General features: G+C 34.9%; 1 protein-coding gene across 2 annotated transcripts in view; it reads right to left on the reverse strand.

Annotated features, from left to right (window-relative positions):
* The window catches only part of TOP2B (DNA topoisomerase II beta), a 45,942-nt gene that overhangs the window by 28,971 nt on the left and 254 nt on the right, over window positions 1–16,717 (reverse strand). For both annotated transcript variants that reach the window (XM_024738175.1, XM_024738174.1), the window contains exons 2-9: window positions 15,899–15,989; window positions 14,524–14,587; window positions 8,812–8,957; window positions 7,878–7,975; window positions 6,955–7,167; window positions 3,504–3,677; window positions 1,522–1,623; window positions 1,302–1,439 (exon numbers count right to left, since the gene is read on the reverse strand). In XM_024738175.1, coding sequence (XP_024593943.1) covers window positions 1,302–1,439; window positions 1,522–1,623; window positions 3,504–3,677; window positions 6,955–7,167; window positions 7,878–7,975; window positions 8,812–8,957; window positions 14,524–14,587; window positions 15,899–15,986 — 1,023 coding nt within the window. In that variant the 5' untranslated portion in view covers window positions 15,987–15,989. The remainder of the gene's footprint in view (window positions 1–1,301; window positions 1,440–1,521; window positions 1,624–3,503; window positions 3,678–6,954; window positions 7,168–7,877; window positions 7,976–8,811; window positions 8,958–14,523; window positions 14,588–15,898; window positions 15,990–16,717) is intronic.

A 16,717-nucleotide genomic window follows, 5' to 3' on the forward strand; every position in this document is an offset into this window, starting at 1 on the left:
ACAAAAACAAAACAAAAAAACCCTTATGAATAGTCCTTATTTTTTTTAAAGTTTGGTACTAAGGATTTCAACATTACATGTGTGTCATTCTGCAGTGAATTAATGTGTGACAAGATGTCAAACCTCCCCCAACCTCCCCACAAGAAAAAGTAAAGCGTCTCCAAAGTTGGAGTTATTTATTTTTCATCAACCTGGGTAGTATGATTTTAGGTGTATGAAATAGTTTTCTGGAATGTTTCAGATATAAAAAGAAGTGAACTATGTTGTCAAATCTAAACTTTCTCTGCCAAAAATGAAAATGTGTAAAATCTGAAATCAAATTACAACTGTTAATGAGGGCAGAAATTTGGGCTATCATTAACACTGGGTTATCTGTATTCAGAATTCATTATGATTAGACCCAACAGTACTATTCTATAGGCCTTTAACTAAAACCTAAAAAACAACTTTTCTTTTTGTTTGTAAGACCCTACCTTTGAAATTCCAATACCAGAATTTGATAAAAATATTATTTCTACTGCAATTACATGATACTCCTCCAAAACGCTATAAACTTCCAAAGAAGAGGGGCTGTAATTTATTCATCTTTACATTCCCAGGGCAAACATATTTAAGGGCACTTTAGATAGGATCATTTAATATATGTTTGATGGTCCTGGTGAACAAGAGAACTGAGGCAAATCTTGCTGATACATAAGAGGCTATGAGAAATTATTAACAGCCACAAGGCTCAGTTATAAATAGAAGATTTATTATTTATTTATACTCTCACCTTGTTTCAGAAAAGCTAAGGCAGCCTAAATAAATATGCACAAAGCAAAATGAAATTTTAAAATATGTAGAATATGGTAAATTTTGTTATGCATATGTTACCAAAATTTTTTTTAAAAAACTACATAAAGGTAAAAATCAGTATATGAATTTGAAGTAAGTAGAAAGGATGAAATCAGGAGTCCTATAAGGACCTGTACACTTTTTAGAGGCAAATCTGTCTTTATAAAGGACAATGCGAAGCTAAAAACACAATTAGTTACATGAGTCCCCACTTTAATGCTTGGCAAAATAATCGACTGCTTTATGAAACAGTGTCTATCTACCCTCTGAAGTTTTCAGAATCAAGCATACCAGTTTTTAGTATAAGTATGCCTGTACCCACAATTAATATAAGAAAGAAACTAATCCAAATAATTAGAATGATTTAGAATAATTAGAATAAATCAAGAAAACTACTTAATCAACTCTCAATAAAAAAACAAAAAACAAAACAAAAAACACTGAAAAATAATACAGATTTTACTCACTGCTTTAAAAAACTTTTCTGACAGTTGGCATTTGGATCCAAAACTTTTGGGCTGCAAAGTCATGTTTTCCTTAGTCTGAGAATCAAAACTTGGATTTTCGATAAGGCAGTTAATAAAAACCCATATATGGTTTTTTACCTGTTGAAAACATATCAAAAAAGGTCAATATCAGAACTGATATTATTTAATAATTCAACAGAATATATAAAACATCACTTACTTGAAATGGTTTCACTGACACACCAGCTTTGTTCTTTTTCTTAACTACTTCAATCAGTTTACCAACAACTTGGTCTACTACATAATCCACATGCCGTCCACCCTGAAGACAGAAAAAAAATAGAATCCAAAATCTTCTATAGTTAAGGTAGCAAAATAGTTATATATTCATTTTTTCTAGAATGAGCGTTTAATCTTCACAACTTTGTGAATTCAGTATGACTATATTATTAACCCTATTTTCCAAAGAGTTAAAATGAGTCTCAGAATGCCAGAGTTGGGATTTAAAAAATAAAGTCTTTTTGGCCATAGAGCCAATTAGCAACTCCGTAAGACTCCATACAAAGTGAAAGCAATCAAATAAAAAGAAACATGAAGGGCCTTCCCTGGTGGCGCAGTGGTTGAGAGTCCGCCTGCCGATGCAGGGGACACGGGTTCGTGCCCCGGTCCGGGAAGATCCCACGTGCCACGGAGCGGCTGGGCCCGTAAGCTATGGCTACTGAGCCTGCGTGTCCGGAGCCTGTGCTTCGCAACAGGAGAGGCCACAACAGTGAGAAGCCCGCATACCACCAAAAAAAAAAAAAAAAAAAAAAAGAAACATGGAAGTGAGAATAAACACTGGCCTGGTGGTGGCAGTAACACTCACAAGACTGACACTTAGGGACCGTGGCAGCCATTGACAGTTGTCCATTCAATATCCATTCTCTCCTTTTACCTTACTGACAAACCCCAATTTGTTTGTTTTTAACTGGCAACATACCCAATTAAAAATATTCACCAATCTAGACTCCCTCGCAGCTAGAGGTAGCCACTTGACCCAGTTCTAGCCAGAGATGCTAGCAGAGGTCTACTGGATGGGGCTTCCAGAAAAACTATTGCATTCTTTTTTTTTTTTTTTGCGGTACGCAGGCCTCTCACTGTTGTGGCCTCTCCCGCTGCGGAGCACAGGCTCCGGACGCACAGGCTCAGCGGCCATGGCTCACGGGCCCAGCCACTCTGTGGCATGTGGGATCCTCCCAGACCAGGGCACGAACCTGTGTCCCCTGCATTGGCAGGCAGACTCTCAACCACTGCACCACCAGGGAAGCCCCAAAACTATTGCATTCTTGATCAAAGGGGAGAGGCTCTAGTTGGCATATGCATTTGCCCAAACTCATTCCCTCTCCCTAGAATTTGGAAGGATGCAGCATGAGAACGAAAGCCAAATGCTAAGGGTGGCAGAAGAGTAAGCCAGGAAGAGCACAGGTCCCTGATGACACTCTGGAGTCACCGAACCAGACTAACACTGCCTACCATCAGTCCCCAGTCATACGAGGAAGAATAAAACCTTTACATGTTTACAAACCACTGTATACTAGGTTTCTGTTACACATAACAAAATGCAATCATATCTGATACAGATTTCTGTTGACTAGAGAAAGTGATGCTAGATTATAAAAAAAAATAGAAAAAAAAATAAGTTCAAACTTGAACAAGAGTGACAAAGTGACAGATCACTGCATTAGCTTATTCTAAAATACACACTTGTCGTGCCTAATATTTTACTATGGTCAATGGATAAATGCTTATAGATGAGAAGAATTTCATTTGATTTGGAAATTTAAAAGCCTACAGAAAAAAGGGTTCAAACTCCTCAGAATGGCAGCTAACACATTTCACAATCTGACACCAAAACAGACTCATCCCCTATTATTTGTTCTTTTACACTCAAAACTCAGAGAACACAGAATAAGGAATTTATCATTCTAAATGTCTTAAGATATAAATGTATTCAATTATTAACACTAATCATATAAACTTATTTCTCAATGGATGTTTAAACTATAAGACAGCTATTTCATAGAAAATAAGCTTTTCTATTCATAAGTCAATTTTGATTTCACAAAAGCAGATTTGGGTATTTTTTGTTTTTGTTGTTCATTTTATTGTTTCTAATGAAGCACTGTTCTACCACTGACTTGGAAACAGAATTAGTGGACTTACTTTTGTTGTTGCAATGCTATTTACAAAGCTGATTTGCTGGAATCCTTTTTCACTCAGTGTGAGACAAACATCCCATCTTTCATTTGCAAGTTCATGAATAACTTTTAGGGCCACTCCAGTTTCATCCAACTTGTCTTTCACATAAAGATCTACATAACTGCGAAATCCATTTACCTAATAATTTGGAAAACAAAAACAAGAAACAATTTCTCTCCTACTGGCAGCTGAACTAGGTGAATGCCAACAGGTACTCATACTCTCATTTCCCCTCATTCACAACACCTCTCAATCTGCAGATCCCAACCTTATTCTACTCCTTGATTTCTGCCCTTTAAAAAGGAATTCATTTCCGCATGTACTTGACAAAGAGAGGTTATGAAGGGACAGCTGGACAGGTAAATTATTATAAAATTTTTCAAAATTTTAAATTTTTAAAATGACCAAGTAGACCTCCAGTTTGAGTTGACATGTAGAGGACAAAGAAGGAGAAGTTTTCTTCTCCCTTACAAGAAAACAGCTGTTCAGGTGACAAATTTTTTATGTATCTTCAAAAGCTTGGGATCACAGGACAGCTGGCCATCCTAAGTCTGAAGACAGACAGGTGTCTGTAGGGAGACACAGAACCTAAGCCTTTTGCTTAACTGGGACAGAAGCTACTTGGTTATATAAGCCCATAGGAGCCTTAAGCCAGAGCTGCTGATTAACCGCTACAGGACACATGTGGACTGGCATGAGAGTGTGAATAACTTGAGGGCTGTGGTCAAAGGGTTCCTACTCTTTTCCAGGAACCGTAGAGCAGGTTTTCACAGGGCAGATCAGAGAGAATCTAGAACAAGTTCCCCCCATGGGGCCAGCAGGGGGAGAAGAGCAGCCACTGGGAATCCCACCCAGACCCATCTCCCTTATCAAAAAGAAAAACAAACAACAACAACAGCAAAACACCCTCATCTCATTTAAGTTTACATTTTTAAAAGGCTTATTCTGCAGGGCAGGGAGCCTAAAGGATACTGAATGAGAACACTGGCGATTACCTGCTGCAACTAGGGCGAGAGAACAGAGGACAAAGGGACAATCCCCACCTCCAACGGAGGGGCAGACACTCTTGTGAATGTCAGACCCCTGAGACACAGGCTCACTGTGTGCTCTGAAGCCGGAGACTTAGTCAGACATGGGGGTCTCCACAACCTACAACCAGGCTAGCAGGCCTCGAATAACAACAGTGGTTCTCAGCTGGAAGAGCAACACGAGACAGACCCTCCTTGAGGGGCAGCTCCAAGGGAAGGCCCAAAGCGAAAAGAAGGGACAAAAAACATTCTAAAGTATCTGGTGCCCATAGCAACAACAGACTGCAAATACGGCCCAGTCTCTGTCCAGATTAACATGAACCCTCACACTAAAGCCTAGGTACTCCATATCTATTACCCTATACAACATAGCTGATTTTCAGCAGAATCTTACAAGGCATGCCAAAAGGCAAGAAAAAAAGTCTGAAAAGACAAAGCAATCATCAGAACCAGACTTAGATGTGTCATGGATGTTTTAACTATCAGATAAGACATTTAAAATAACTATGGCTAATCTGTTAATCTCTAGTGGAAAAGGCAGACAATATGTAACTTCAGCAGAGACAGAAGCTTTAGGAATGAATCAGTTGGAAATCCTAGAAATCAAACACAGTAGAAGACAAGAAGAATGCCTTTGGCAGGCTCAGCAAAAGACTTGAAACAGTAGAGGAAAGAGATCAATGAACTTGAAAATAGAGCAACAGAAATTAAACTATAACACAAAGGGAAGAGAGTGAATAAAGCAGAGCAAAACGTCCAAGAGCTTGGGACCCTACAATATATGCATAATTGGAACACCAAAAGGAAAAGAAAGAAAAGCACGTAAGAAATATTTGAAGAAGTAACAGCCAAAAATTTTCCAAAATTAGTGACAGACACCAAACAATAGATCCAAGAAGCTCAGAAAACACCAAAGAGACTAAGTACCAAGAAAACCAAAAAACACCACCAAAAAAACCAACCAACCAACAAAAAAAAAAACCATATATACACCTAAGCATAGCATACTCAAAAACCAAAGACAAATAGAAAATCTTCAAGGCAGCCGGAGGAAAAACACTTTACCGAGGAAGAAGGATATGAACTACAGTAGAAACCATGCAAGCAAGAAGACAACGGAGTGACATTTTTAAAGTACTGAAAAAATTAAACTATCAACCCATAACTCTACACTCAGTGAAACTCTGTATCCTTTGGAGTGAAGGAAAAGAAAAGACTCTCTCAGACAAACATAAACTGACGGAATCTATTGCCAGCAGAACTATTCTACAGAAAATAAATATTAAAGGAAAATCTCCAGGCAGAAGGAATATGATTAAGATCAAAAACTTAGATCCACACGAAGAAATTAACAGCATTGGAAATGGAATAAATGAAGGTAAAATATAATTCTTTATTGTATTTTTAATTACTCTAAAAGATAACTGACTGCTTAAAGCATTAACAACAACATCACTAGTTGTGGAAACATTTCTGCCATCATTTCTTCAAATATTTCTTCCACCTCATTCTCCTTCTTCTTCTGTTGTTTATAGCACATGTAAAAGTGAAATGTATGATGTACTGTTATAAAGTCCCTCCACTACACATGGGATACACACACCCCTATGTTCACAGCAGCACTATTCACAACAGCAAGACATGGAAACAAGTCCATCGACAGGTGAATGGATAAAGAAGATGTGGTACATGTATACAATAGAATACTACTCAGCCATAATGAAATAATGCCATTTGCAGCAAAGTGGATGGCCCTAGAGATTATCATAAAAGTGAAGACATAGAAAGACAAATATATGATGTCACTTATATGTGGAATCTAAAAAGATGATACAAACGAACATATTTACAAAACAGAAACAGACTCACAGACTTAGAGAACGAACTTGTGGTTACCGGCGGGGGAAAGGTGGAGGGAGGGATAGTTAGGGAGTTTGGGATTGACATGTACACACTTCTATATTTAAAATAAAATGCCTTTCCATGAAAAAGTAAAGTCCTTTCACTACACATGAAGTGATAAATTATTTGAAGGTGGACTCAAATCATTCACAACTGTGTATTATAAACCCTAGGGCAACCACTAAAAACATTTTAAAAACAGGTATAATAACAAGTAAATAGAGGAGATAAAATGGAATCATAAAAAAAAAGCTCAATTAAAACCAGAGAAGGTAGGATACAGGGTAATAAGAAACAAACAAATACAATGAATAAATAGCAAGATGGTAAATTTAATCCAAATGTATCAATAATCACTTCAAATGTGAATCATCTAAACACACTGGTCAAAAGAGATTAACAGATTAGATTTGAAAAGCAAGATCTAACTATAAGCTGTCTACAAATTCACAAAGCATTAACTGTTTTTTTTAGAAGACACTTACAGGCAATTTCTTTCCATTAAACATAACCTTGACTCCTTTGCACGAACCAGCCAAATCGTAAGCTCTTCTGGTCATGAGAGCCACAATGTCCTTGTCAAGTTTCTCCATCTTAAACTTGGACAGATCTGGCTGGAATGTTATGCATGTGTAATCTTCACCATCAAAATGTTTAATTTTGGCTTCAGAAGTCTTCATCATATTATTCATCCATGTCTGTAAAAGAAAAAATATTCAAATGTTTCTCTAATGCTTCTATATTTGATAATACATAAAGACTCAGCTAATGAGATAACACTCATTTACCACAACTATATCCATTTTCCAGCTTCACAACAAACCAAATTCTTGAAACTGATATTATAAATGAAAAAATTTTTAATACTACTATTATAACCTCATGCTGAAAAGAAGCAAAATAAACTGCACAACTTTATACATTGTTAGTTCAAACATCTTTCAAATTCTTCAACATGACCATACAGAATTTTACAAAAATAAAAAGATATGATGCTTTTCCTGACAAATTTTAGCCTATGTAAAATTTCAAACTATTTTCAAAGGTCTACAAAAGTGAAATATAAAACTTTGAAATGTAAATTTGACGAATCAACAAGGAATTTTTCAAACACGCTAAGCAGATGTATTTCAATCTGCCTGTGAGGGTCAAGACATTTTCCCTACTGCTTAAATAGGTTAAAGGAAAAGTCTGTTAAGTAAAGTGTTTGTTTTAAAGGAATAGGAGAAAGATAGGTTTATGTAAAATATCCCAGGCATTCTGGAGTCTTTTTACTCTGATTACTTGCTTAATGCTTTAAAAAAAAGTTATATGGGTATCACTGCAATTTACCTAAGGTCTATTATCTTGGCAAAGCAACAAACATGATTATTAAAAAAAAAAAAAATTAGGCACATTTCTATCATACCTGCTTAAAACTATGTTTGTATTCTTTGCAAGCAGTTTCTACTGTGAACTTTGTACTGAAAATATTACAAAGTTTTGCACCATAACCATTGCGACCACCTGTAAAAACAATTAAATGTGAAAGGTTTAATGAAAATGACTTTAAAGAAACTTTGTTAACTCACCTACCATACAGCAGGTCTGTTGCAAAACAGTTTCCACTTACTGAAATAATCAATTGATGATAATGCAAAGTATATTTAGATTTTTCATTTAAAGAAAAATACAATTAAGATTTAGCACATATAGTAAAATTAAAATATGCATTTTGGAGATTATCTTCATCACAACTTCAAAAACATTAAGCTTTGTATCTCCTATAATTCAGTAAGTCTATGTATGAAATCTGAGCTTTCTATCAAAGTTACTTCTCTATTACAAAATTTTAATCTATATAACTTCCTAGAGCCTTGGTTTTGGAAAAAAATTATCCATCTACTTAGGAAATGTAAATAAGTAGAAAAACATCTGGTTTTGGTCAAAGCACTTTCAACTCTATTCATATAGACTTTCAATCTTGACTCTCTTAAAGAAATCAGTTTAAAAGCAATTTAATTGATACCAAAACACATGGTGCTTATGTAAAAACAAATTCACATAAACAGGAATCATACACATCTTATTTTCATCAGGACTCTAATTCAAAACCCAAACCGTTAGCCAGGTTAGAGCTCCAGGAGTTCTAGCAGAAGTCAGCGTACTACAAGAGTTAGTCTCTATCAGACTATAACCAAGAAAACAATTAAACATGATATTTTTTATATATTAACTCTGAAAAGGATTTTCTCATAAATAAAACTATACAGATTTCCTTTTCTGTAATATTTTATATAGAAATAGTAAGAGAGGGCAATATTTTTCAATAAAAATTCTGATCAGCCTACATCAGATTTTACCTGTTACTTTTTTCTCATCATCGTCATAGTTACTGGATGTTAAAAGCTGTCCAAAAATTAATGCAGGAACATAAACTTTCTCTACTTTGTGTTCTACTACCGGAATGCCTTTCCCATTATTCCAGATGCTTATAATGTTAGATTCACTGTAAATAAACAAGCAGAGTTTAAAGCTTAAAATAGTTATAAGCTGTATCAATTAATTTACATCAAAAGTAATGTAACCCAGAATAAACCTGAGTTTGCCAGCCATTACCAATTGGGAGACACTCACTCGTCTTCCAAGAAAATACTTGCTGAGGACACACATTTCTATCCCTGAGTCATAACTCAAATTAGGATCACTAAGATCTGCAGGTAATACTGCAAAATTTCTCAGGAAAACTCTTCTCAGTAGTAAAAGCAGTGAAGCTTTTATAAGAAGCCAGCTATCAACTTCATTTTCTTTTCATACATATTAGCCACGATCTTCCTGCCCTGCCAGTGAGCCACCTGTGAACCCGGGCTCTGCAGGGCCAGTGGCCATGGCCATTTTTATTTCCTACCTGACTGCTGAGCAGGGCAGACAGAAAGGGAAAAACAGCCTGAAATGTACTCCATTCTCTGCCTAAATGTTAGAGGGTTGTTTGTATTGTGGCAGTCATTGTTATAAACTAACCTTAATGGTTTTAAAATATGTTATGTTTATGTTTTTATGTTTATGTTAAGTATTACCTATTTCAGGTCTTTTAGGTTTTTCAGTCACAAAACCATCCATTTTAGTCCTAAGTGGTATGGAGTAGAGGTTCCTACAGTTAACAGCAACTTGACGTAGGCCATAGTCCTGATGGAAAATTTTGCCTACCCTATCGCTTCAGGGCAGTATATATTATGATGCCTTTACCCACTTAGCCAAACGTGCAAAGAAACACAGCTTCACTGAGAATTACCTTAAAAAGCTACCATTTGCCAATCTGATTCACAATTATTCTTAGACACACTGTTTCACTCACACATACATAGCTTAATCTCTCTAGAGTTACTAGAAGTAGTTATTACAACTAAAAAAAAAAGTTATAAAAGCCAAAATGAAAATCAAAGATCCAGGAGGAAATTAATTAAATTTTTAGAAGAAAAAGAAACTAAAAAATAACACATCATCTTCTTTCCCTCGCTCTACAATATAGGTTCAACTCTCCGAATCGCGGAGACTTAAATTTTGATATCATTTTTATTCATATCTCCTGATCATTCTCTAAAGTCGTTTAATCATCAAGACATTAATTTGTCCTATTAGATTCGTTTCAGCAGTATCCGACCTTCCTTCATTCCAAATGCCAGTATAGGAGTCTAAATTAGCATCACCTTAAATACTGTTACTGCAACACTGCTAAAACACAGAGCTAGCCACTCCCCTTAACTATATTCTGATACCACAGCTTTCCTCACACTACTGTTTGCTCCAGGACACATCAGTAGTTTAAGTGTCTTCTATTGCATGTTCCAGGCCCATTATCCATATCATTACTTAGAGTCAAACTGAACTACCACTATTCTGCAACATGCATCCTATTTTCCTACAGGTCAGTTTTATTACGTGTCCATGTTCATTCCCAATTCTTCCATTTCTTTGTTTATTGGTCTTTCCCTTGCCTATACTACCTTTTCCCTCTTTGTCTAGCCAAATTTTACTTTAACTTCAAGGATCAATTTACGACTTCAGTTCTCCCACAAGCCTTTTACCCAGCCTAAAACAATGTTTCCCAACCCTCCTTATATTGAAACTTGCAAAAAAATCTAAAGTATTTACGGGAGACCTCAGGACATAATTAGGTTAGCTCACTTGTGGGTAAACACTCTCTACAGAATACACAGCTGAATATGTAAGTATGTAATGGTTTCAAATTAGCTACTGTGGGCTTCCCTAGTGGCGCAGTGGTTCAGAGTCCGCCTGCTGATACAGGGGACACGGGTTCGTGCCCCGGTCCGGGAGGATCCCACATGCCGCGGAGCGGCTGGGCCCGTGAGCCATGGCCGCTGAGCCTGCGCGTCCGGAGCCTGTGCTCCGCAATGGGAGAGGCCACAACAGTGAGAGGCCCGCGTACCGCAAAAAAAAAAAAAAAAAATTAGCTACTGTACTTTACCTTGTGTGTCCTAAATGCAGATGTCAAAATAGTGGGCCTTAGAAACAAGGGCCGTGTATTGCATTACTTTTTTAGACTTCCAAATAGTTCCTAGCTTGGGCTTAAAACCTGTAACTTATTAAGCATTTTTTTTTTTTACAAGACACTTCATGGAGTTTAAAACTATAGAGAAGAATTCTGAAGGAAATGAAGAAAGACAATGAATGGAAAATTACAGATATTAAACATCTCAGAATGACACAAAAAGTCAACAAACTCATGAGAAAACCCTTAAAATTTCTTCATGCTACTTAGTACATGTGGTACTATAATTAAAATAAGACACTTTGTAAATGCGTTATCTTCATCTCAGTTTCAAAAAATGAGGCTTGATGTCAAGTACATTCTATAAGCCTGTATGAGTATGAAACTGAAATTTTCTATCAAAGTCACCTATTACAAAATTTCAATCTATTTCACTTCCTAGATCTGGTACTTATTTCTATAATCTCTAAACAATGATTCAGAATTTTCTAACTATATTCTTTGCTCCATCAATAATGTTCACATTAGTATTAAGAATGATGTCCTTGAATAAGCTATAAATAAAGTTTCAAAATAATTAAAGCTAACGAGAAACCTGGAAAACAATCTAAACATCCAATATTCATTAGCTGGAAAGAGGTTAAACAATGATGACATACTGACATAATAAAATACTTAGAAACATTAAAAAGAATTAAGTAGATCTACATAAGTTAATAAAGAAGGCTGCCCACAGTATGTCAAATAAAAATTAAAAGATACAAAATATACAGAAGGTGATTTTTAAAAAATGTATACATATATGTACATATATTTCAGTATGAGTGTGTACACTGAAAGCTACAGCTTTAAGTTTCAACCCTGAATAAATAAGAATACGTAAGCTAGAGAAACAGAACCCTGGTTAATGTGCTTTCCAGTTATTTGATTTTAATCAAATAGATGCCAACAAATAAGTTGTTTCAATAACAACTAACCATTATGTTATACTATTTAATGGGTTTTAAGCTCCCCTGTAAGAAGTTGCTTCAAACTCTCTTTCTAGAATTACTGTCCAAATTCTGCATGGCACTCCTTGCTAATCTATTCCTACTTTTATTTTGTTTGTTGTTTTGTTTTGTTTTTACAACCATGGCTATTTACTTACATTTTATTCCCACGTCACAGAGTATTATCAAAAGAGGAATAAGAGCTAAACTGTGCTGTGTATCCTCTACACTTAACCCATTATCAAAATTTAACCTCTCTTTTACACAGAGTTCATGTACACACATGCACAAAGAAAAATAAAATCTGCTATACAAAAATGTTAAAAAGAATGAAACCCAAAGAATATAAAAAATGGACAGAGAAAAATGGATCAATAAAATAAACAGCCTAACAGCACTTTTCCCCATCTGAATTCTGCTTTAAAATGACTTAATTTAGAAATCTAACTTAAGCAAAAATTGCATCTCTGAAATAAAATTTATTTTAATAAAAGTAGCATGAATTCTGTAATATATGTAGTAAGGGAAAAACATAAGGAATGATTTTATGGGAGAATATTCACAAAAGTCAAAATGTTATTGTTAAAATTAGCAAATATAAATAAATAATAAAATATAAGGATCAGCAACATGTCCCAAAATGGTTGTCTGTTGCCAATTTTAAATATGTGTGTATAAAATATATATTTTAATTAAAAGCAGGAGACAGATTCAAGAGTCTCATCAATAATTTATAAACAAAAATAAAATAGGAAAGGAGAGGTGAAAAATATACTACCTTCACCCTTTTTTCCTTGGAATAGTAGACTATGAATTTTTGTTTTATATACATATTTTATATGAAATAAAAGAACTTTCCAGCAGAAGCAGTTAAAATGACTTAGAGATAAATAAGAAAAAAGAAACTGTTATCTGATTGCCATTAAGAACCAAATAAATTTAGTTATAATTCTATGACACTCTTATACTCACACAAAAATGTCTGCTGAATGAAAAGGGAGTTAGAAAGAGAGCAATAAAGGCACTAGTTACACAGAATTACTTTGTCCCAAATCTGTAATAAACTTAAAGTAAAGCCTGCCACCAAGAGTCATTATTTGGTCTATAGAGCTGTTTTATAGCTCACTGCTTGATCACTTTGTTATGATGGGGTTTTATCCTTTTTTTTTTTTTTTTTTTGTGGTACACAGGCCTCTCACTGTTGTGGCCTCTCGCATTGCGGAGCACAGGCTCTGGACACGCAAGCTCAGTGGCCATGGCTCATGCGCCCAGCCACTCCGCGGCATGTGGGATCTTCCAGGACTGGGGCACGAACCCGTGTCCCCTGCATCGGCAGGCGGACTCTCAACCACTGCACCACCAGGGAAGCCCTCTAATCTTTTTTTTAAAGTCCACATTGTTGGATCAATGTGGTCAAAACAATTAAGATAAAAGAACCAAATATCGTAATCATGTTCACCATGAATGTACTTAAGAAAAGGCCTTCTTCCTTAGTTTTCAGTCTTTCAGTTCTGATTTTTAAAAAAGCTTAAAGATATCAAAAATTCAACATCTATTACTCCTTACTAGCTCTCCTAAAACATAATAAATGATACCATTTTTAACTGATAATTTCCTAAATATGGAAGAAAAGAAATCCTGGCAGCCAAAATTTCCTTTTAAGTGTCTGCCTAAGTTGCAACTTGTTAAGTGTCCTGTGCATCTTACCATACAGATTCTCAAGAATTTGTTATAGAAATGATGCATATGAAAAAAGAAAGAAAGAAAAAAATCAAGAACTTCAACAGTATAGTTATGTGGTAATATTTTCATATAAGATACAGTCAACTTCATGGTATAACTAAATGTAAATTATATTTTTATTATATCATTTATCTTAACCATGTCCTTAAAATTATTATTAATGACAGTAAGGCTATAACTGAATTATTAAATTTTCATGTTAAAGAAAATTTTCATGTTAAAATCATGCTAAATTACTAATTTACTAATTATAAAGGATAAATGTAACATAATATCTCACAAAAGCATCCTGGTAAAAACAGGATAAAGTTTTAAGTTAGAAATACTTTATTATTTTCACTCCCCCTCAGTCCACCAAAAAAAAAAATCACTGTAGTTATCAGCTGAACACCTTCTATAATACCAGCAGTTCCCAATTTACAAATGTTATAAATGGAAAAGTCCAAATGTTGGTTATGAAAAAGTAAATTTAACCCATAATGTAACTGGAATAGTACTAACAATAGCCCATAGCCTTGAGTACCAAAGCAAAAATAAGAAAATATTGATTATTCTAGCAGCTGAAACAGTATCCACAGCATCAAAGAGGGAGAAAAATGGTCTCCAAGTGCTCCCATAAGGAAGTACTGAATACCTTGGAGAAAAAGATCATGAATGACAGAGGAAACTATAAGAGGGTAGCATTCTGGCCAAAAGAGGCAAAAATAACAAGGTCTCAAGCAACAAGAAACTCAAGAGTACTAACTATATGCATTATTCCTTTGAGGAATGTTCGAAGTTGAACATCTGAATAAAACAACTTAGCATAAAAATTAAACTTGAAATATACTTACGGATCAATAGAAACTTTAATACAGGTCATGTTCTTATCCCTCTGTTTATTGTCAGCTGCATTAACTACAAAATTAAATATTTTGATAAGTAATAAAATATATAAAGTTATAATAAATCATAAACATACAGCTGCACGTACATCACTACTCAATATAAACATTTACATATGGTAACAGTTAATGAAAATAATACTGCTAACTTCTAATACAAAATCTTATTTTCCAAATAATATTCTTAAATTTTATATCACACCAAATTACGGTTATGTCTTCTAGCACAAAACAAAGTGGGGGGGGATGATTCTATGATATATAAAAACAAATTAAGTAAAAACAAACATCTGCAGTTTACAAACGCCTATCCGGGTCTAAAAGTAAAGTATCGGGTTTAATTATATTTTATCTTGGCAACACGTAACTACTTTCTCTTGCTCTCCTTCAATAAACTAGTGATTTTATAGACAGATTGAGCTGAAACCAGTTATTTTTGAATTAGAAAAGCACTCTTTAGCATCCTTAGAAATTAAAGTTTTAAATCCTATGAACTATAACTGATAATACTTGCATACATTAACCACAGCTTCAGTGGGTTAGCTAGCTGTCAAACTGAACTTCAATCACAGAAGTAACATGTTCCTGATAAACACTGTGTAACCTAAAAGTAAAACTGGCAGATAGTTGGCAGACAAGAGTGAAAAGTACAAAACGTAACTAACCAGTTTTACTCTCCTATCTTTTTCCCAAAGACCAAAAGAAGCTTCAAGAGACCCAAACAACCCTGGTAGGAAACCTCAAGTGGCACTGATTAGTCTCTAGAAAATCCTTGGCTAAAAACGTTTCCAAAGTGCAAGCCTGCCCTAGGAGTCAATTAGGTATCCACGCTTCGTTGTGATTTAACTAATCGTGTGATTTGGAATGCACAGAGGTATTTGGAACAATGGTTGTTAAACCTGGTTGTCCAACAGAAATACCTAATGTGTTGGTGAAAAGCCCATTTTTATGTGTCTCAACTCAAACCGACTGAATCTGCAAGGATCAGGCCCTGGAATCTATATTTTTAACATGCCCTCCCCTGTTGACTGGGATGTGAGCAGCCCCCAGACGACTGCACATACAGGACCATACAATGACCCTGGGATTACTGATCAAATACAACACATGCATTTTACAGATGAACAAACCGAAACACAAAGACATGACGTCCAGAGATATGAACATATTACAGAAGGTAATACAGATTTTCTGAAGAACATTTATACTCAGCATAAAAACCAGAGATATGCCTTTAAAATTTCTAAGTCTGGTTTTACATATATAGGGACATTATAATGATATCAATAGAAACAGATGCATTAAATCTTAAGCAAGTACTCACCCAAAATTTCATCAAAGATCTTGTATAAACCCGGCACAAAGGTAACCTCTCTGCAATTCATTCCTACATCTTCATCATACACCCACATGAGCTGCATTGAGAGAAAAATTCAAAAGAACTTACGGAGTAAAAAATATTTAACATAAATTTTACAAAGCATAAACCCATATTTGTCATTTAGTCTGTAAATACTTAGATCTTCAAAGTAGAAAAACATACTACTTCAGCTGCAGTCAACCTGGCTGTATTCATCTTCAATTTAAATAGCCTCAAAATTGAGAAATTGTTCATTTTGTATCAAGTCTGTGTTCTTACTCATACATAAAGTCAGCTTTAATATAAGGCACCAAAACTTGTTAGAAACAGTATTTAAGTAAAATAGGAAAAAAAATGTTTACTTTACACTTTTACTTCACACATTATATTTTTCTGTAGTATAAGTAGCACAGAGTAAAACAGTATGAATGCAGCATGATTTTGGAGTCAAAGACACCTAGCTTTGAATCCCAGCTCTCACTAGTTGAGGTCTGAGCAACTTACTTAAATTTAACTGCTAGAAAAAAATTGCTATGCATAAGCCCAGTCCATAGTAAGCATTAAACAATAGTCATCAATGTGTATATATAAATTCTAGAATTTAAAATAAACCACAGCATGAACTTCAGAACTTTTAAAAAGTTCACATAGCACCATTTTACTTTGTACGTCTCTATACTTCTCAGATAGTTTTTAGCTCCCAGTTTTTTTAATTTCTAGTGAAAAATTAAGACATTTCTACCTCTTAGATCTCTCTCCCTACTTTCTATTATTACCAGAGAC

Source organism: Neophocaena asiaeorientalis, unplaced genomic scaffold (assembly GCF_003031525.2).
Source record: "Neophocaena asiaeorientalis asiaeorientalis breed wild unplaced genomic scaffold, Neophocaena_asiaeorientalis_V1.1 scaffold691, whole genome shotgun sequence".
Classification (NCBI taxonomy): domain Eukaryota; kingdom Metazoa; phylum Chordata; class Mammalia; order Artiodactyla; family Phocoenidae; genus Neophocaena; species Neophocaena asiaeorientalis.